Below are 21,307 nucleotides of genomic sequence, written 5' to 3' on the forward strand. Positions count from 1 at the left end.
GGGATCCGTGCGTCACGTGGCGCGTGCATCCAGAGTCAATAGTCCAGGTAGGGTCAAGTTGAACGTTGGCTTGGGCGGCCAGGCTGATGGGAGGGTTGACCGTCGTAGCAACTGCAATCAAACCGGTATCGCGGCGCTGTTTGTGGAACACCTTGCGCTTGGCACCATCATCGCCATCGTCATCCGAGTCGGAGTCGAGAGGACGGTTCTTGCCTTGGTCAGTATTGCGATTCTTGCCACCGTTGCCATCATGCTTGTGCTTGCGGCTACCGTGGTGCTTGTCTCTGCGACCGTTCCCGTTGTTGTTGCTGTTGTTGCTGCGTCCTTGGTGCTGGCTCCAGCTCTTGGAATTGCGATACGGATGGTCGCGCTTCGAGTTGCCCTTGAAAGCGAAGTTCGCAGGCAGTACCGTGCCTCACTCGTCCGTCTCGCAGGTCCTTTTGTAGTCCGCGGCATTGACGAATGTTATGGCATGGACGGTCACAGTAAGAGCAATTGCAGTTCCCGTTGCGATCTAGGGCACGCTCGTTCTTGGTGTCGCTGGTCTCAGGTATTCCCTTAGACAGCGTATACCGCTCTTGAGTCTGGATGTCACGGACCTTGCCCTCGATGCTCTGGTTCAAGTCTTCGTACGGGATATACTTCCGTTGGCCTTTCCAGATGCGGAGGTCATTCTTCCTTGACTTGGGCATGGAGTGAAACAGGTAGGTCGACTTCTGCGACTCTGCCATCACCGTGTCGGTGGCTTCTTGCGCGGCTTTCATCGCGTTCTCCAGCTTCAAGAAGAATTTAGTCAGGTCTGAGCCCTCCTCATACCTGATTTCCATCAAGTAGTGCTGGATGAAGTAGGGGTCGCCGTGGAATACAGCACCCTCATACTTATGGCAAATGAACTGGGAGATCTCGTAGGATGTCGTGAGGTTCTTCACCAGTCGGACATGGGTGTTGTCCATGGTTTTCATCAAGAACGCTTTGGTCTTGGCTTCTTGCTGACGTCGCTCACGCGGGTTCAGAGGCTGAGACTTCTCTTTGGCACCGCGCTTGCCTTGGCTGCGGCTGAATGGTCGAATTACCAGCAGCTTCTTGCGCTTGGAGGAGGAGTCCGAGTTGTCTCCGGAGTCTTCATCAGAGTCGGACCGTTGCTTGTCATCTTCGCTCTCCTCGTCGTAGTCCATCGCGTCCGAGTCGACGTCGACTCTCTCCGACGGCTTGGTCTTCGTTGCATCGTCGGAGTCGGACATGTCGCTCTCGCTCTTATCGTTTCCTTCCTCCCACGCCATCGTAGTCGGGTTTCTGTACGTAGCCGAGTAGATGCTTGCCGTTGAGGGCCACGCACACGCGAGTCTTCCACACATCGAAGTTTTCGGCGCCGATGAGGCGCGGGAAGTCGTCGCTTGAGGCTTGGCTTGGGCTCATAACCTCTGAATGCGAAGGTAGAGAGCGTAGGGAGCGTAGAGAAGAAGATACAAGTGTGTAGGAGGCGTCAAAAGACGAAGTAAGTGTATTAGCGAGGAGAGCATCAGCCAGAGCGCAGTAGATGGCTGGTGCAGAGCATATTACTGTGTATATCTGTATACCATACTAAATACGAAAATAACAGCTATAAGAGGGTCTGAGATCACTGGCTATCAGCTTTGAGGTACAGTGTACCAGAGGTTAAAGAGGCTACCGCAAAAACCGGATAGATGCAGCACTCGCAAAATTGCAGCACTCCGTATCGGTTGTATAGAAAACAGTAGCCAATCAGCGTTAACGGAGAGTTACCTGTCCCATCACCTCATCTCGTTTTGAACGAATCGTCAAAAGTGGATAGACTTGAAATTTGTATTCAAAGAGTTACCGTACTAGTTTGATTAAGTACGTTTGCACGAGATCTCAACCGTGAAGTGGAGGGCCGTACTGGACGAATGGCCCCGCCTTGTGAAACGAGTTGCGCACTGTGTCTTCGGTGATCCTCTCCCAGCCCGATATCCCGCGGCAGTACATGCCGTATCGACGCTCACCCGGTGTTATCTTGCGGGGTCTTCCAGCTGGACGGTTCGAGTAGCCCTTGCGAATGTGCTGTTTCAACGGCGCCATGACGCCAACATCCAGCGGCTGGGTCACCCCCGTGCAGCCACCGGGCACGAACTGCACGGCCGTCCCAGTGCACGCCAGTGCATCGAGCTCTTCCGCCATCTTGTGAACCTTCAAACTATCTAAGGTCAGTAGCGATGGCTCCGTCACGATAGGCTTCCAAGCGTTTTCGATCCAGTCGAGCATGACTCGAAGATCGAACCACGCCTTTGCCTGGACCGAAAACGTGGCGACTTCCTCCTCGCAGTAACTTCTGACCTCCCTCTCGACGTCACCCTTGGAACACAAAATGCGGGGGGAACTTGCGCCCATCGGCCGCAACAGTCACGGCCATGGTGCAGCGGTAGCTGTCGCTTCCTTCCGTCAGCGTTGGCACGCGCGTAGCCCCAACCACCTCCACCGTAGTTCGTGAGGCCATGTACTGTAAATGGACGTTTGGTCCATATTGAAAATGGTTCGTTTAGGCGCGAGGCCCAGGCGGGGGTCGCTCCTGGGCGACTTTCAGCACCTCCGAGACAAACGAGAGCCTTGCTTCTTCTAGATCGCTTCTTGTCTTTCGTCCAGAGTGGGTGATGCGGCGAATCGTTAGGCCGTTGCGACGCATGAAGCGCGCGCACCACTGCAGCTGCGCGTCGACGCTTTTGCTCTCCATGAACGCCGGCGCCAGCTCCGTTGCCTTTGCGATTATCATGTCGCGCGTCACCACTTGTTCCTCCCGCCTCGCGTCCTTGATGAAGGTCACAACGGCGTCTTCGACAGGCGCGGACGGTGAGACTCGGCCGCTGCCTCCAAGTGTCAGCCTGTTTGCGCGAGACGGGTGGGCTGTTCCTCGGCGCTCCGACACAGCGATCAGCTTATCGAGCTTCCGCTGCCATGTTTGCAGCGTTGAGCGTTTGACATCGCGTAGCGTGCAAAACGCTTTTCTGGTCATGCCGTCCTTGGCGGCGGCGATGTAGTCGAGCACGAGTTGCAGCTTGAAAGCGTTGGTGTAGGACAGAGGAATTCGTTCCCTGGGCATTGTGGAGGTCGCGTGGGGTGAAGTGGCTTCGAGAGTTGGTTGATTCTGAAATGCCACGCGTCCAGCAGTGACGGCTGTCGAGCATCGCCTGCTCTCAAGTTCAACCGTAAAGTGATCCGTAATCTAAACTTGGTACCGTGTTTTGATCACATCTGGTTCTACTTGAATTTACTGCACCTATCGGAAAAATGCAGCACCATACATTGTCTTATAGTAAAATGGTGCTGCATTTATCCGGTTTTTGCGGTACTTCAACAATACGGTAACCACGAGCGTGCATACTAGTTTACATGTTTTGAGCGCGAATTATGAAATATAGCAATACACATTCTGAAATATAGCGATACGTCTCAGAATATTAATTTATGACAATAACAATTCCGTATAACTTCAAACTTCAAAATCGCAATATTCAACATTTGAAAATGCCGCGGAGTCGCAGCCGCAGCGGCTCCCTCGACAGCTTGGGCCGGCGCCGGCGCCGTGACGCGCCCTCCAGCAGCCGCAGACGCCGCCGCTCCGTGTCTGCGTCGCGCTCTCCTTCGCGTTCTCGCTCTCGCTCTCCGTCGCGCAGCCGCCGCCGGGACCGCCGCAGTCGCAGTAGGAGTCGCCGACGCAGCCGCAGTCGCAGCGTAGAACGGCGCCGCCGCCGTCGCTCCTACAGCCGCAGTAGGAGCCGCAGCAGGTCGCGCGGGCGGCGTTCTACCTCCCGCTCTACGTCTCGAAGGACGAATGATGCCGAAAGGTAGAACGATTCTACAATATTTGCCCAAAAATGGCAGAGTGGGAAAAGTAACATTAACGTGTTCTACCTGCTTTGTGCTATGCAGGCCGAAGGAGAACGTGCAGCAGCCCAAGCCCGAGCAGAAGGAGGAGGAGGAGGTGAACACGATGTCCCACCTGAGTGAGGAAGAGCAGATGCAGCTGCTGCTCGGCTTCGGGGGCTTCGACTCCACCAAGGGCAAAGTGGTGGAGGAGAACCTCAAGAGCGCGGCCGTGGGCACCGCAAGGCGCGAGAACAAGCGCGAGTACCGCCAGTACATGAACCGCCGCGGCGGCTTCAACCGCCCACTCGACAAGTCCTGAGGTGGGTTGGGCAGGTGGTGGGTCTCGGACTTTGCTGAAGCTAAAACGCTGTGGCTCTGACCTGTGGCTGCAGAATATCAGCCAGCTGACTGATGCAATAAAGGGCCTCCAAGTTAGACACTTGACCTTGTTAGTGCTCAAGGGTCTTCTTGCTGTTGTTTCTACCTAACTGTTGATGTTTTGGTGATTTAGTGGGCTCTGTGTTCAGCGCCTCGAGTTGCCTTTGCCGCGTTGACCCACAGCCGCCTGCCGCTTGCCCCCGCGTTTAGCGAGTCTGGCAGCGTACGCGACTTTGGCGTCCGCGCGACGTTGAGCTTCTTCCGCGCAACGCCGTCGCTCGTCTTCAAGGCGGAGCTCCTCGCTCACGAACCAGCGCATCCACTCGTCCTCGTACTTCATGGACATCCGCTCGTCGACCTCGCGCTGGTGCTCCAGGCGCCTCCTCTCGGCTTCGCGCGCGATTTCTCGCTCGATGTGGCGTTGCTGGGTCTCCTCCATTTCCATCTGCAGGTTCGCGCGGATCTCGCGTTTGAAGTCGCGAGCTCGGGCCAGGAACGCGCGACTTCGGGCGCTGATCTCTTCGAATGGGGCGCGACCTTGTTTCCGCTCCACTTGAAGCGCCTCGATGTGTGCCTCGCAGTCGAGTCGAAAACGTTCGGCCGGTGGCAAACGCTTAGTAGTGGTGGCTGAGCTCTTGTTACTACCGGCTTTCTTTTTTGCTGTAGCGGCGGCGAGAGCTTCAGCGTGAATGTCCAAGACTTCAGGCCGTCGAGCAAGACCGGATGCAGCCTCGATATTGAAGGCACGAAGCAACGCGGCGTCGTCAACGGCGCAGGCGGCTTGTTCAGCCTCCCAGGCCTGAAGATACTCACTCTCGAGCGTCGTAACAGCAGTGACGTCGCGTTGGATCGGGTAGTGGGACACAACGTGGCGCAAGTCTGCAATCGCCGACGGTAGTTGTCCAAGGCCGCGATATGCTTCAGCTCGACGCAAGAAGAGCTGCACGCTTGCTTCGGGGATGGTTGGTAAGTGGGCTGCTTCATCTTCGGCGATGGCTTCCTGCTGGTTGTCTGTGGGTTCGAGGGTTGGAAGTGGAGCATGGACACACTTGAGCGCCCTTGTCAAGCTATCGACGGCATCAGGATATTGATGGAGCACCATGTGGACGAGCCCTTTGAGGTAATAAGTGGTTGCGAGCTCTGGGCACTCGAACTCTATCGCCACTTGGAAGTCTTTCGATGCTCCACTGCCGAGACGTTCGTGGTCTTGTCTGGCTTGCAAGCGCTTGTTCGCAGCCTTCGTGTAAGTTTCTTTGACCGAATCTTCAGGCTGGAACTCGTTGCTGTTGTCCGAGTGGAGCTTTGGCGATTCCGGTTGCTGGTCGTGCGCTTTCTTCTGCTTCGACTTCAGTCGCAGTTGACGAGCGCGAAGGAGCTCAGCCCCGTGCATTTCCTGCTCGCAAGCGCTAATCACAGTAGAGACTTCGTCGATCGCTTGTCTCGCTCGCTTGAGCTGTGGCATACAACACACACCACAAGTCCATCAGAATCCACAATGCACGCACGCAAGTCAAGTGGATGCTTACAAGCATGAAGCGGCACACTCCACGTCTGTAGTGGAGTTGAGAGCTCTCGTGGTTTTGGTCAACATGAGGAAGGGCCTTCACTTCGTCTATCAGCGTTGACAAGAGCTCTTCTGCTTTGTCAAAGTCCCCAGCGTCAATCAGTTTAGAGGCACGAGCGAGGCGACTTCGGCGGTCCTGCTGATGCTGATGCTGCAGAGCAGTGAACGGGTTGTTGGAAAACTCGCAGAAGCAATTCACACGGGAAATTGCGGGCGGGAGACCAGACAGCAAGTTGTCGCTGGCATACAGCGACTGCAAGTGCGTCAGCTCCATCACGGACGTTGGCAAGGAGCGGAGCTGGTTGAAGGACACATTCAACTTTATCAACTGCGATAGGTTCCCGACGCGCAGAGGCAGCTTCTCCAACTGGTTGTGGTCGCACGTGAGCTCTCGCAGGCGAGGAAGCTGCGTCAGTTCGTCAGGCAGCTCCTGCAACTCGTTCGTGCTGAGGTACAAGACCTTAAGCCTGCGCAGGTGGGCGATTTCAGTGGGGAGAACGCGCAGCGAGTTGTTCGAGAGGTCCAAGTGCTGCAGGTGGCTGCAGTACAGTAACACAGCCAGTGGCACTTGTGAGAGGTGGTTGCCAGCCAGCACGAGCTCTTGAAGCGTGTCTTGCATCGCTGCGTGGCCGATGAGCAGCGGGAACTCGAGCAGCGCGTTCTGTCGCAGTCGGAGCGTCCGAACGGGCGAGTCTTTGAGGAAGTCCAACGACTCGAACGTGACGATGCCGCACGACGACGCAGAAAAGAACGAGACGCTCGACAAGTGCCCGAAAAAGTCCTTGAGGTTGATGAGCTTCGGGTTGTTGTCGAGGTTGAGGTGGCGCAGTTGGCTCAGCGCGCCGAACTCTTTGGGCAGCAGTCTCAGCTGGTTGGAGAAGAGGAGAAGCATTTCGAGCTTGTGCAGGGCCCCGATGCTTTCTGGGAGAGTTAGCAGTCGGTTATGAGCGAGATCAAACTCCTCCAAGCAGGAGAGGTTGCCAATGGCTTCTGGTAACGAGCGCAGAGCATTGTGATGCAGCACCAGTCGTTTCAGCGAGGCGAGTGCTGGGATCTCGTCTCTTAATGCGGTGAGTTGATTGTTGGACAAGTCCAAGAGCGTGAGCTCGCTGCACTTTTCGATGGACTTGGGCACTTCCACGAGCCGATTGTCATTCAGAAGCAGCACTTCAAGCCTCGCCAACAAGCCCACGCCGACCTGCCACTCCCTCGTTTCTCGGAGCAGCTTCAAGTCTCCTTCCACGTACGGCAGCTCCTTGAGTCGATTGTGCGAGAGGTCGAGGTAGCGGATCTCGCGAAGTTTCCAGAGCTTGGGGGAGAATGCTTGGATGAAGTTGTGCGACGCTCGGATCTCTGTGAGCGTCGTCGTTGTCTGCAGGCAGGACGGGAGACGCGTGAGCTGGTTGTGGCTCACGTCGAGCTCCTCGAGGTGGATCAAGTCCTGGATTCCGGACGGGATGCGCGTCAAGCAGTTGTGCGACAAGACCAATTTCTTGAGGAACTGCAGGTTCCAGATGCGAGAGGAGAGCTTCCACGCGTCCAGGCCGCTCATATCCAGGAGCTGGGCGTTTGACCCAGCATCTTCCGCAGCGTCGACGATCAGCTGGGCTTTGGAGCGGGGGTATTTACGCTGCTGCTTCCTCTTGGTCGCTTCGTCCAGTTCGACGTCCCCACCGTCGTTCTGAGTGAGTGCCGCGGTGATCTCTCCTTCCTCCTCAGCGTCACGCGCAGCATCCTGCTGGAAACTTTCAAAGTCGTCGTCATCGTCGTCGTCTGCATCGTCGTCCTCATCGTCTTCTTCCTGGGCACCTCCGTCATCGGGGATATGAAGTAGCCCGAACAGAGCAGGTTTCGTCCACGATGAAGCGTTCGTCTTCAAGTGGGTGTACAGCGTCTTCCCAGTGTCGGGGTCCGTGCTGCACTGGTACTGAGCCTTCACGAGGCGGCGCACTCGCTTGCGGTCTCTGAATCCACGGAACATGGACTGCAGACGCACCACGGCGAAGACGAGATAGGAGAGGTCGACATCTTCTGTCTCTTGCCCAGCCTCTTCCGGTAGTGTCCATGATGTCTCGCCCGTATAAATGTTGTAGTAGTAGGCGGTCTGCGAGGCTTCGTCGAAGCTCTGCTGCCACGCGCTCTCGGTAGCGGAAGCCGCAGCCTCCGACGTTGGTTCACCGGGCAGTGTCCACGAGGTTTCTCCCGTGCTGCACGAAAGAGACCAGTGAGTGGATTAGAGCATGGCGTTGGTTTGGTGCAGTTTTGGCAGAGCGAGGTGAGCGTACAGGCGGTTGAAGTAGTAGGCGCGTCCAGAGGCCTCATCGTAGGCTTCTTCCCACACAGAGCTCATGACGCTTTCAGGTCTCAGTAGCTCCACAAGAGGTGGATCCAGCGCCTCTCCAGACTACCCGACGCACTTCAACAATGTGGTCAATCGCAAGGACAGATAAAATTAGGTGCTAAGGAGACAGCATAAATGAGCTGCTGATTCTGGATGCGACGAACACCCATCATCCTATGATGAAAAACCATGATATACGCCCGCAACGGCACAGCAGGCGTAACATGTACATCAGAGAAGGAAAATGATAGTATATTGCTAATATGGTCAACAAAATAAAGTACGGTTCGTAGATTCAAATGATATACAGCTGCAGGAGGAGCACTAAATTTGTGATGCTAGACATCCAAAGCTCTATCAGAAGCTCTATTGTAATACCCCTGTATCAAGCAGAAGCGCCATGACATTGATGCCACAATGCTCTGCATAAGCGAAAGCTTTTCGGGCCATCTTAGCGCGGATGGGCCACTGGCATACAAACATTTAACTGCGCCCTCACCATTAATCTCTGGCTGGCCCAGGGAGATGACAGCGGTTTGCTTCATGGGGCTTGTTCTGCAGCCAAGCAGCTCACAATCTCCTCGTCAGACGCCAAAATCGATGCCTGTATCGAAGTGGAAATGTTCTTGGCCAACACCACCGGTACAAGAAAAAAGTAATTTAAATTGTTTTGGATCCGGCAGTGAGGTATCCATACAGCCGCATCGAGGCAGCCGCGCACGATCAGTTCATGCAGATAAGACGTATATATGCGGCAAAGCTAACTTTGCAATGTCGATGCCACAGTGCACCCGCAGCTTTTAGGGTAAGGACGGAGACTGTGCAGCCACTTTCGTGGCATCGCAGTGTAAGGTATCTCTTCCAGTAAGTTAGTAGAATTAGCATGGACTTCGTACGGAGAATCTGGTTGTGCGGTAATTTCTGGTAGAAAATGCTCACGTTGCGCTGGTTATCTTCAAGTCGGTGGAATAGCGCGTACTGTACAGGTAATCCAGGATGGATCGCAGGTTTGAAGTAGTATCTGTATCATGCTACTAGTACACACTTTTGGAAGATTATTAAACGGGTCTTTTGCGGGTCTGGTAAGGCTTCGGGTCAGTAAGACCCTCTCCAGACCTATGGATATTTTACAGGAAAAATAAAATTGTTTTCATGCCCGACCCATATCCATACCTGAGAAATACCACTTGGCGACCTAGGTGACTTACTAATACATATCGATCTAGCTGTAGATAAACTGGTAGTATAGGCGAGGCCGTGTAGCCTACGCAAGTACTGGTATCAATTCATGGACGAGGGCGAGCGAATGCGAGCGCGAGGCTCACTCAGTGCGTTCACTGACCACCAACACCCGCCGATCACGCGGGGGAGCGCTGCAACCCGATTTTTTTTTCTAGACACCGCGCCTGGCCGAGTCGAGGACTTCGAGTAAGGGGGTGGGGCAGGCCGCACAGCGGCACCCCCCAAGCGAAGCGAGAGAGGGGCGCCCCCCCCCCGTCTTGAAGTCCGCAGACGAGAGCCAACGGGCGAGTGTCCGCCCCCTTAAAACATGATACACATGACCTTCACCACGTTCACGGTATCTTACAGGTATTTTACGGATCAGGCTGACGGTCATACTGACCAGCCAAATATACGTACCAGACCAACTACCTTACCAGACCCGCACAAGAACCGTTTAAAATGTAACCACACCTTTCAAGTACATGTTTTACAGCGGTACGGTGAAACTTTCTGGATGTTTTAGGCGTACATACTGTATGTACGTAGGCGTTCAATCTTACACTGGTGTTGCACAATAAAACTCGATCTAAAGGCTATCGGATACCATTGTCGTGGGTTTACATGTTAATCCCCGAAATGTTTGTACAGAAGCCGTAAAATGGCTCATATACTGTACTGCTTCGAAGTACTTTGTAGTAAGAATAAGGTGAATGGGGTCTACAGCATGTTTATTCTACGATTACCGCATCCATGAACGCCTCTCGGAGAGAGCCGCCACACAAGCAGCGTTGGATCGAGGTAGCTATGGTTGGGTGGCTACCGTACCAACCAACCTCATCGCAAAGTGAGGACCACACATACTTCTGCACTTTTGAAATTGACAAGGCACAAGATAAATGAAATTCACGCTGCGAGGAACGCCTTTCCCCTCGTGGAGTTGTCCGAGGACCAACAAAAAGCGCTGATCGAAGAGGCCGACACCGTCGTGAAGGAGATTGTGGCAGCGAACGACGCCTTCATCGCGGATGGAGGCGTTCTCCGAGATCCGCAGTGGCGTCTGATTCGCACGAAAGAGGGTATGCATGTGTATCGCCAACGCAGAAAGGCGATCAAGCAGCGAGGGAAGGAGTCGTCCGCTCCTGTGATCGAGAGTCCGTCGTGGTCATCCAGCCAAACACTCTCACGATATCGCCCGGAGATTAGCAGCCAGGAGGAGCCATGGTACGAATGGCGATTCGTCGCCGTCGCTGACTTCTTCATCCGAGATTGCCGACGACAGCATCATTGAGAGGTCAGTTTAGTTTCTCTCATGGCCCTTCACGGCACTACGGATGGCACACTGGACGACTGCATGTTCGGGTGCTTTATCCCCAATAACGAAGAGTGGAAGCTGCGCAGTTCTTACATCAACGATGGGATCGATGACTCCCGAGTCGTGGCGTCTATCAGGGGCCCAACAGAGGAGGACCCCTACCGCTTCCTCGCCATCAAGTAGTTCGCCAAGGAACACCCAGCGGTGCTCACGGGTATCGTGCAGCAGCGAGATTTCCTCATCCTCGAGTCCTTGGGGTTCATGCGCGACTGCAACGGCGAGAAGGTCGGCTACTTCCTGATGCACTCGGTGGCACTGCGAGAAATCCCCGAGCTCTCGCACTTGAACATCGTTCGCGGACTGATGAGCTTCTGCTACGTTTTTCGCCAGGGAAAACCTGGCAAGGTCGACATCTACACTCGCGGCTTCTTTGATTCCCGTGGTGAGATGCCAGGCCGCCTTTCAGTCGCGATCGCTGCGGATGCCGCTCTCTGCTGTGTGAATTTGATCCAATATGCGTACATCAAGAAGCTGACGTGGCTGATGAAGCACAGCGGCCACGGGCGATCTGGTGGTCATGCGACGCAATCTACGCACTGTGAGGCGTGCGAGAAGAGCTTCTCCAAGTTTTCGCTTACTCATTCCGGGTCGGGCACGGCGTGTTCCATTTGCCGGCGGGTAGTGTGCTCCAAGTGCAGTGTGCTGAAAAAGATGGTCATGGACGTGTCGGACACTGGGTCCGTCCAGCACTGCTCATTCCAGTTCTGTCTGCGCTGTTTACTCAAGACGAAGAAGCAGTGTGGCTGGGAGATTGCATTGAGTGGTTCTGACACTGCGTCTTGAGTTCTACCGACGGAAAACTTCAAGCGTGGCGGCCGCTTGTTGCGATTGTACACTTCGCAGTCTAGTTGTGTGTCTCCGTATCGAGGCACGTGCTTGCTGTGAAGTTGTTGCCGATGGTAGACAACTGTGGTAGACGTGGTGGAATACTGGTATCTGATTGGCTGAGCCCCAAGATTTGACACTTCTGATTGGCTGAGAGAAAGGCAAGTTGAAGTTGCCTTTCTGGATACGATCTGCAACATTTACTTTTTGCTCCCCCGCCTCTCCTACGACGAAGTAGGAGGTATGCGTTGGTACGATTCATGTTTAAGCATCGGAGACTAGGATATGATAGTTAGTTTGGCCTAACTCATTTTTATTCACTTTCGGATTTCCTTCCTAACCAACACTCGACTACCAAGCCTCGCCCGCATAATCTCAAGTGGTTATGAGCCCAAGCTACGCAGACACCGTGAAGCTCGTGGAAGACAACTACTTCCACTGGGAGTTCAACATGCGAGTGAAGCTGTCGCGCAAGGGACTGCGGCCCACATCGTCAAGCCAGAGTTCGACCAGCTGAGTGACCGCTCCACGGTACAATGGAAGACTGACGATCTGAAGGCCCTTGGTGTGATCGCTGGGGACGTGAGTCTCACATACCAAGTCTACATCCGTGGAGCGACAACCGCTGCTGAATCGTGGCGCCTGCTTGAGGAGCAGTTCAACCGGAACACTCTCAAGAATCGGCTCGTCGTGACTAAGAAGTTGCACAACTTCAAGATGGAGCCCGGGACGCGGTTCGCGGCACATGTGGACCGGCTCAAGGAGCTGGTGCTGCAGATGGAGACGATTGGTGAAGCTCTGGACGAGACTCGCCAACTCGTGCTGCTGCTGGGCAGATTGATGGACGAGTACCGGATGATCAGCACCGTAATCGAGAACACGCCGAACATGACGTTGGTGCACACGGACGTCATGGGTCCGATACAGACCAAGACACCTGGAGGCTGCACATACGCAGTGACCTTCATCGACGACTACTCGAGACACGTGACGGTGTACTTCATGAAGGCGAAATCGGAGGTGCTGTCGAAGTTCAAGATCTTCAAGGCAGCAATGGAGAACGCAACGGGCAAGACGATCAAGCGCCTGCGTTCGGACAATGGCGGCGAGTACACGGGCAAGCTGTTCAAGGCCTACCTCGACCGCAGCGGCATCAAACATGAGAAGACAGTTCCGTACACGCCTCAGCAGAATGGATTGGCTGAGCGCATGAACAGAAGTTTGGTGGAGATGGCGCGCTGCATGTTCTACCATGAAGGAATTGACAAGAAGTGGTGGGCAGAATCTGTCAACACGGCGGCCTGGATCATGAACCGGATCCCGAATTCGGTGACCGTCAAGACACCCCACGAGATCGTGCACCGAGCCAAGCCTCAACTCAAGAACATGAAGGTGTTTGGTGCACTCGGCTACGCCCACATCGCCGATGAAAATCGTCGGAAGCTGGATGCGAAGGCGTTCAAGTGTCGATTCCTGGGCTACGAGGATGGTGTGAAGGGATACCGCGTTCTCAACGTGGCGACGGGAAAGGTGCAAATCGTGCGCACTGTGAAGTTCATGGAGACGACGGAACCCGATCACCTGATGACGCGCCTGGAGATTGACGACGATGAAGATTCGACTCCAGCGGCACCAAGCTCGGGCGGCGTATCTGCACTGGTGCCTGTTCGCGATGTTTCGACTGAAGTTGAAGTTGGCGGCCCGACTATGTTGCCGAATGACGTGACGACAGGTGGAGCAATCGTTCCGTACACTACCCATCCGATGATTACTCGGTCGCGTGCTCGTCACATTGAAGAGACCAACGATCCTGAGGAACCCGGAGCTCGCAAGAACCAAGTCGTTGCGCCGTCCGAGATCAGGACGAAGCGTCAGAAGGTGGACCAAGGTCGCGCCAACTCGGACGAGAACCAACTCACTATCCACGGTGGGATGCTGATGGCTGCAACGGAGGAGGTGCCAAGGTCGTATCAAGAGGCGATTACGAGTGAGGATCGTGCCCAATGGAAGGCAGCGGTCGCAAGTGAGCTCAAGTCGCTGATGATGAACAAGACATGGAAGTTGATGCCCAAGCCCAAACACCAGCGCGCGATTGGCTGCCGCTGGGTGTTCGCGTTGAAGCGCGATGAGACGGGGAGAGTCGTTCGGTACAAGGCTCGTCTTGTGGCCAAGGGGTACTTGCAGCGCCATGGAATCGACTACGAGGAGACCTACTCGCCGGTGGTGTACCTGAACTCCATTCGTGCGAAACTCGCGAAGTGCTGCGCCGACGGAATGGAAATTGACCAGTGTGACATCGACACTGCGTTTTTGTATGGAAAGCTCGAAGAGGAGATCTACATGGTGTTGCCTGAAGGACTTCGAGAACTGCTGAATTTGGCTGAAGCTCAAGGTGAAGATGACGTCGTCTGCCTGCTACTGCAGAGTTTGTATGGACTCAAGCAAGCGTCTCGCGTATGGAACGGGACGATCGACGCGCATCTCAAGGACATGGGATTTCGAGCTGCTGATGCCGACCCGTGTGTCTACGCGAGAGGTGCTGGTGACGACGAGTGCATTGTGTGTCTCTACGTCGACGACATGCTGATTGCATCTCGCCAGCGGACTATCATTGGCTCGGTGAAGGCAGGCATCGCGGACAAGTTTCGCATCAGGGACCTCGGACGCGCTCGATTCATCCTTGGCATCGAGATCGACTACGACATGGGGGCCAAGACGATGGACATCTGCCAGTGGGCGTACACCGCGTCGATCATCAAGAAGTTCGGCCAGCGGAATGCGAAGCCGTGCCTGACTCCACTTGACCCAAGTGTGCAGTTGACCAAGGTGGACGAACCCCAAAACGAGGAGGACAAGGCCAAGATGAAGTCGAAGCCGTACCGCTCTCTCGTGGGAAGTCTGATGTACCTGGCGTGTGGAACTCGACCGGACATTTCAGCTGCAGTGGCCAAGCTGAGTCGTTATCTGGAGAACCCCGGTGAGAAGCACTGGGATGCTGGTATCCGTGTGGTACGGTACCTGTTGAAGACCAAGAATCTCGGAATCGTCTACGATGAATTGCTTGGCACGGAGCTCGTCGCGTATTCGGACGCCGACTGGGCTGGTAACCGCGACGGCAGACGCTCTGTCAGCGGAATGATGCTGATGATGTGTGATGCTCCCGTGGTTTGGCGATCGACTTTTCAGAAGACGGTCGCGCTGAGCTCGACTGAGGCGAAGTACATTGCACTCAGCGAATGTGTGGAGGAGGTGGTGTGGATGCGACTACTACTCAAGGATTTGGGTGCGGAGCAAGATGGACCTACGGTGATCTACGACGACAACCACGGTGCCATGGCGTTGGCGAATAATGTCGGCTACCAGGCTCGCACCAAGCACATCGACATCCGCTATCACTTCATCCGCGAGAAGATCACGAGTGGTGTTGTGGAGCTCGACTACGTTGAGTCCAAGAACCAACTCGCTGATTTCCTGACCAAAGGACTCTCAACGCAGACTCTTTGCTATCTGCTGGAGCGCAGTAAGATCACTGAGATGCTCGGGTAGACTGCGAATTGAGTGGGGGAGTTGCGATTGTACACTTCGCAGTCTAGTTGTGTGTCTCCGTATCGAGGCACGTGCTTGCTGTGAAGTTGTTGCCGATGGTAGACAACTGTGGTAGACGTGGTGGAATACTGGTATCTGATTGGCTGAGCCCCAAGATTTGACACTTCTGATTGGCTGAGAGAAAGGCAAGTTGAAGTTGCCTTTCTGGATACGATCTGCAACATTTACTTTTTGCTCCCCCGCCTCTCCTACGACGAAGTAGGAGGTATGCGTTGGTACGATTCATGTTTAAGCATCGGAGACTAGGATATGATAGTTAGTTTGGCCTAACTCATTTTTATTCACTTTCGGATTTCCTTCCTAACCAACACTCGACTACCAAGCCTCGCCCGCATAATCTCAAGTCCGCTCGCTCTCGAATATTACGGACCCCCACGCTTACAAACGAACGGCATGACAGAATCATTTACCCATGCCGACTACATGCATGGATGGCAAGATGTTCGTGTGCATCAACTAACACCGATACTAATCGTTGGATCTCCTTTGACAAATGCGGGGTTCATTAATTAACCTAATTTCACAAACCGAACGAGAACATGAAAATTACATCCAGAAAATTATCTGAAAACTAACTAATCACGAAGCGATGCCCTATTAGACTGATTGTCTAAATCAAATTACAACGCTTAGGATCGTAGTTAGTGCTTGGTGCAGGGTTCATCAATTGCTGCTTATCATAAAATACTTAACGGATCGGCTTGTTGCATCGCTTCATATAGGATAAAATGCACGTGAAGCTATTAAACGACTCCGATACTGATGCGCAATAGTCTAATACTTAAGTAGCAGGCTGGATATTGCCGTAGCAATATCTCGATTTTACCACCGTGATCCTTATGCATCAGGTAGCTTCATAAGCTTGTCGAGTTTGCACAAGCTCGACTACATCCTGTCGTGCGTGGTTAGCTGAACGGATGAGGGTCTTGTGTTTTTTTTATGAAGGGGGCTTATGGAGAGGAGCTTGACAAGTTCCTTAATATTCCCCCATTGTAGGCTTCCTTGAATACTATCAAGACTGTTTCTGGGGAAATGTTCTCCGCGGAATTCGCGCCGCTGTGATTGTGGTACTCGAACCGCCACCAGCATTTACAAACGCGTCGTTAACAGTACCGGAAGAAATGCGATCATCATCCCGTAAATACTACACGACTTCCCCAAGTTCGGCTATCATCGCGTAGACGCGTTGGACGAGCTCGAGCTAACCTTTCCCTGCTGCTAAAAAGCTTCACGATTTTAACTTGCTCCTCAATGCCGCGCGCATGAAAGACAAAGTCGCATTCGCATCTGGCTGCAATGATGGCCTGATCAGAAATATTAACGTTCTCATGCAGCAGTCGAATCGAAGAGAACCGGGGCTTTTACGCAAAGTCCAGCGCTCTGTCATACCTTGCGGATGTTATGTGTCCTATAACATGGAGGTATAGCCACCTTACGCTGCCTTGTCTTGAACCCACTCATCGTTGACTCGACCACTGACATACAGATACTTGACCGAGTTCGGCTCTTGCTACTGACACCGGAAAAAAGACCCAACGAAAAAAACACGGGGGGGGGGGAATGAATGCAGTCAGAAAATATGGTGCTTTGCAGACTTTTTGGCACTTCAGACTGTAACTCGTACGACTTATTGAGCACGACTTATCTATAAATCGTACTCGAGTACGAATTGCTGTAAGTCGTGGATGGTCAATCAGAACTACCTATTGCACTACGGTATTGTGTTTTGCAATGATTTTGGCAATATGGGGCGAGATTTGCTGTATTTATAGCGACCACGTGCTAGATATACGATAAATCGAGGTGCATAAATGGGTGGAGGCCTAGAATTACGCTAAAAGCGCCACAATTGCACTTTTGAAAGTGCAATTGTGGCTGTGCAGCTGCAATTCTGTCGGCTTTCATCCACAAAACCTAGTCACACGGCAATTATGCATAAGAGGTTGGATGTGCTGAGGATCATGGACGGTGGTGTACTGGGCCAATGCATGGCTGCTGGCAGGCCCTCCCAAGTCGATATATATATGAGGAGGTGGATTTATGGAGGTCGTGTATCTTCTTTCACACATATTTAGGAGCAGGCTTTGCCATATTTAGCGTCTAAAATGGCCGGCAAAATCATTGCAAAGCACAATAAGTAGTGCGCATATGTCATCTCCTGCATGATTTAGCACATCCAGCATGGATTAGCATCCTTTTGGCACTTTCCGAAAGTGCCATTTCCGAGCCAAACTGCTTCGAAACACGACTTGAGCAAGTCGCATTCAAAGCTACTATGATTTACCACTACAGTAAGAAGTGTAATTAGTGTGGGTCCGCTAATAGTGTGAGTGCGTAATTAGTATGGGCCACACTATTTTTGCCTCCCTCGTGAGGCGCCACCAACCCACACTAATTGTACGCGTTCTGTAAAGGAGCCAGTCCACTCATTGTGGAACCGAACAAAGAGGACATAAGGACAAGTACGAATGGCGAGTACATGCAGCGGCTGCGGAGGGGACACTACCAGTGTTTCCCATACTTGCGACCTGTGCGGAAACAGAAACCGCCCATTCTGTGGTGTGCCTGTGGAGGAGAAGCAAGGAGGCCACATCCGGTGCCAAGCGTGCCCAGGCTCCGCTGCTCCGCTGAAGCGTGGACCAGTACTGGCACAAGCGACAAAAGGGCTAAAACAGTGCAAACTCGCAGCTTTCCTACAGCCACCTCTCCAGCGCCAGGCCAAACCTAACGATGTACGTCAAGCTGTCCGGGAGGGCGGAACGACCGAAGCCGTGTCAAACCGCAACGCACCCCAATCCAGCGACACGCTCGACCCTCGCGCTGACGCGGACACTGCAGCCGAGTCTACCAGCGGAACCAGAAATAATGACGATGCTAGAGAGCATTATCAAGGACATCGGGCGCCGCAATCAGTTGCAACTCTCACCGACAAAACTCGGGTTGTGATGTTCATGATGAAACTTCATGGTAAAGGGCAAACTAGACTACCCTCCAAAGCCGTGGCTCAGTTTCCTGGCATTGTTCCCGGCAATCAGAAAGCAAACCTACAGAAGGCTAGCCGATGGTGGAAGGAGCGGGCCCAGCACACTGCGAAGAAACGTAAGTCAGTGGTCAAAGTGCAGTGTGGCGTCAAGAAACGAATGAGACTGAAGGCAGCGTCTGGCAGAGGGCGCAAACGGGCGCCGTGGGTGGAGTGGTTGTACAGCGAAATGCTGGGCGAGTTTTGCCGTCTTCGAAAGACAGGAGTGAAGTTGTCAAGGGGGCTGCTGCATCAAATTGCGATTCATATATTAAGTACTTCTTCAGGACAATTTCGGGCTACGACGATTGGTGAAAAGGGAGAAATGCTGAAAGATCGTGTATGTTCTCGATGGATTCAGCATTTCTGTTCTTGTTTCGATATTTTATCTCGGAAACAATGTGGCAAATTGGAATGCAGCCCCGAGAAAGAAGTGGCGATTGAGCGAAGTGTTGCGGCCCATCTCGGAAAGCTGAAGCGGGCATTTGATAATGGGGAACTGAATGAAGATACCATATTTAATATGGATGAAGCTCACTTCGTGATCAACATGGATAACAAAAAGACCCTCGGGTTCCGTGGAGATAAAACAATTCGGTACCACGATATGGTCAGTGGGGGGAGGGCATGACGCTTGTACTAAACCCCTCCAGCCCGAAGCATTTTCAATTTTTTTAAGCTGCATATGCAACTTTATTTTACTTGAGGTTTGTATACAAAGGGATGTGGGAAATGAAAGCAGCTGGGTAAAGCCGGTCGAGAATGTGTATGGACAAGTCTAAACATACACTAAGCTGCATATCCGAACTTGAATATTCAGGCTACACCTGCATAATGCAGCGTGGTCTGACGTGAGAAAAACAGACCCCGGTACAGATACGAGACAAGGTCGGCTCTCACTAAAGCCCCATCCTCACAAAAAAACTCTCATACAAAAATCTATAGAGTAAGTAGGGGTGTCACCCCCAGTTACTATCGCAATCAATTGAATTTGCTCCCACGTTGTAACGGGGTTACACGAGAGTTACCCCACGGGTTACGAAGTGGGTACACACTGTCTAACCTAAATCAGTAGGAGAATCAGTACATGGCTTCAGAGCCACTGATTATGCGTATGACTAGGGTTCACTATGCTAGATAGTGAACCTGATACAATTACACCGTAGGCGGCTTTGCCGCAATAAAGGGAAATACATTCAGTTTGAGATTCACACAGTTAAGAGTTAAGGGTTGACTCTTGGAGTACGGACTCGTACGTTCTGGTATTTGAACGGGCTATCTTAAGCTGAGCCTCTGTGAGTCTGTTAAGCTTCCTCTGACGCAAAGCTACGGCAGCCCCGCTGCACTTGGTAGCACTTGTAGTCAATCCGACACCTGAGTCTGTATAGACTGACCCTCTGTGGAGAATGGAGCAGTTCGCTCACTTACCCCCGAACCAGCAGGATGCGCTTAAAAAGCTTATGTCCTTGCTGGGTCCGGAGGGCGTGACGCAACTTGCGCAGCAAGGCCCCGACGCGGTGAACGCGCGTCTCGAGGCGTTTTCAAGCTACGAGAATGCTGTCCTAGAGCACCTCCAGCAGAGGATGGCGACGGCCGCGGCGCCCCAAGCGCCCGCTTCGTCATTCGACGCGGGAACAAGACCCAAGCCGCTCATGTTGAGCGTGACGACCTTCGAAGGCAAAGAGGGTGAAAGCTTGATGCTTTGGACCCGTGAGGTTGAGATGGCTATGAGCTCAGCTCTACTCCGGACGGAGTCGCAGTGCGTGGCACTAGCTATCTCGAAGCTCGGTGGGCGAGCGAGAGAGTGGGCACTACGTCGGTCGAGGTGGCCTTCCCGACGTGGGACCAGCTGAAACAGCAATTGTCTCGAGTGTTCGCTCCGCCTAACGAGGCGTATGGCGTGCGCTCACGCTTCCTGTCTGCTCGGCGGCGCAAGAAGGAGTTGGTGGACTATGTCCAAGAACTGAGAACTCTCATTGCAGGAATGTCTGCTGACCCGTTGCCGGAGGCAGTCACCGTCACGGTGTTCACGGAGGGCCTCCGCACTGGCGTTGCCAGGACGGAGGTGTTCCGAACCCACCCGAGCTCTTTTGAAGAGGTTGTGAGCGTCGCATTGAATGCGGAGCACAACTTTAAGTCGTCGAGACTTGGGTGGAATGCGTCTTACGCTAGCTCGTCGAATGGTCCGGAACCCATGGACCTCAGCTACGCTGAAGACGAAGAAACCGAGCTTCGTGCTGCTGAGCAGCGGCGCGGTATCCGCAGATGCTTCATCTGTGGTGACACCCGTCACCTTCGTGCTGGGTGCCCGCTGCGCCATCAGCGCCAGGCTTCGTCAAACCGCTCCTCTAGTTCGAGCCAGGGATCTGGTTCGTCTCGGGGAAACGAGAACTCCCAGTAGGCGCGGGGCGGCCTACTGGGGAAGAACTAAGTTCTATTGAGCCTCGGCGAGGTGGAGGTCGACAGGACTTAGCCCCGAAGAGAGCCGTACTCTCTAACACGGAACGTGTATGCAAGCCGGGCTTGCTAGTTGTCCAAGCTTGGGTGAAGGGCTTCACCAAGCCATGGACGATTTTGATCGATTCGGGAGCGTCGGGTAACTACGCCCGGCGTTCTACGATGGACGGAAGTCAGCTTTATGCTGAGGCGCTGGTAGCGCGCGGGAGTGACATCGTCACTGTTCGTCTCGCGACGGGCCTAAGGTCCCTGTGGACCTGGGCGTGAAGTTTTTGGATTTTGATAGCGTGAAACGCTGTCCGGTCTTAGACCTCGATTCGAGATATGATCTCATCCTTGGTATGGCGTGGCTGGAACGCCACGAGCCTTGGATCGATTGGAGGTCGAAGACCCTTGCTGCCACGCACTTCTCTCCTTGCGGAGCATTGGCTAGTCATGAACCCACCTCTGCTAGGAAGCAGAAGCTTTCTGGCGCGAGCACTGGACCGAGTCGGTCAATGTGCTGGACATCGGAGTTTCCGAGTTGGTGGACACTGTGTGTAGCGTTCCGAGCGTGGCTCGCGGACGGCAGGTGGAGCGGCACGAATTCCGCTGAGCGGGTGTGCGTCTGAGGGCGACGCCCTGCTGCGTGCCAGCGACGGCGCGGTCGGTATGATGCCG

At 53.7% G+C, this 21,307-nt stretch overlaps 5 protein-coding genes across 5 annotated transcripts; 2 read left to right on the forward strand and 3 right to left on the reverse strand.

Moving 5' to 3' along the window:
• Positions 1 to 266: 266 nt before the first annotated feature.
• Positions 267 to 953, reverse strand: PHYSODRAFT_497977 (hypothetical protein; the record flags this gene model as incomplete). The annotated part of the gene is made up of 1 exon (XM_009529410.1): positions 267 to 953. The coding sequence occupies one exon, from the start codon at positions 951 to 953 to the stop codon at positions 267 to 269; it is 687 nt and encodes a 228-aa protein (XP_009527705.1).
• Positions 954 to 1,875: 922 nt separating this feature from the next.
• Positions 1,876 to 2,388, reverse strand: PHYSODRAFT_497920 (hypothetical protein; the record flags this gene model as incomplete). The annotated part of the gene is made up of 1 exon (XM_009529411.1): positions 1,876 to 2,388. The coding sequence occupies one exon, from the start codon at positions 2,386 to 2,388 to the stop codon at positions 1,876 to 1,878; it is 513 nt and encodes a 170-aa protein (XP_009527706.1).
• A 1,996-nt stretch (positions 2,389 to 4,384) lies between these two features.
• PHYSODRAFT_360673 (hypothetical protein) lies at positions 4,385 to 8,594 on the reverse strand (the record flags this gene model as incomplete). Its single annotated transcript, XM_009529412.1, has 4 exons — positions 4,385 to 5,692; positions 5,766 to 8,010; positions 8,089 to 8,207; positions 8,523 to 8,594. 4 exons carry the CDS (start codon positions 8,592 to 8,594, stop codon positions 4,385 to 4,387), a joined length of 3,744 nt encoding a protein of 1,247 aa, XP_009527707.1.
• Positions 8,595 to 10,118: 1,524 nt separating this feature from the next.
• Positions 10,119 to 11,523, forward strand: PHYSODRAFT_332394 (hypothetical protein; the record flags this gene model as incomplete). The annotated part of the gene is made up of 4 exons (XM_009529413.1): positions 10,119 to 10,166; positions 10,306 to 10,589; positions 10,665 to 10,800; positions 10,864 to 11,523. The coding sequence occupies 4 exons, from the start codon at positions 10,119 to 10,121 to the stop codon at positions 11,521 to 11,523; spliced, it is 1,128 nt and encodes a 375-aa protein (XP_009527708.1).
• Positions 11,524 to 18,125: 6,602 nt separating this feature from the next.
• On the forward strand, positions 18,126 to 18,821 carry PHYSODRAFT_499162 (hypothetical protein; the record flags this gene model as incomplete). The annotated part of the gene is made up of 1 exon (XM_009529414.1): positions 18,126 to 18,821. One exon carries the CDS (start codon positions 18,126 to 18,128, stop codon positions 18,819 to 18,821), a length of 696 nt encoding a protein of 231 aa, XP_009527709.1.
• Positions 18,822 to 21,307: the final 2,486 nt, after the last annotated feature.

The sequence above is a fragment of the Phytophthora sojae genome (genome assembly GCF_000149755.1).
Source record: "Phytophthora sojae unplaced genomic scaffold PHYSOscaffold_4, whole genome shotgun sequence".
Lineage (NCBI taxonomy): Eukaryota > Oomycota > Peronosporomycetes > Peronosporales > Peronosporaceae > Phytophthora > Phytophthora sojae.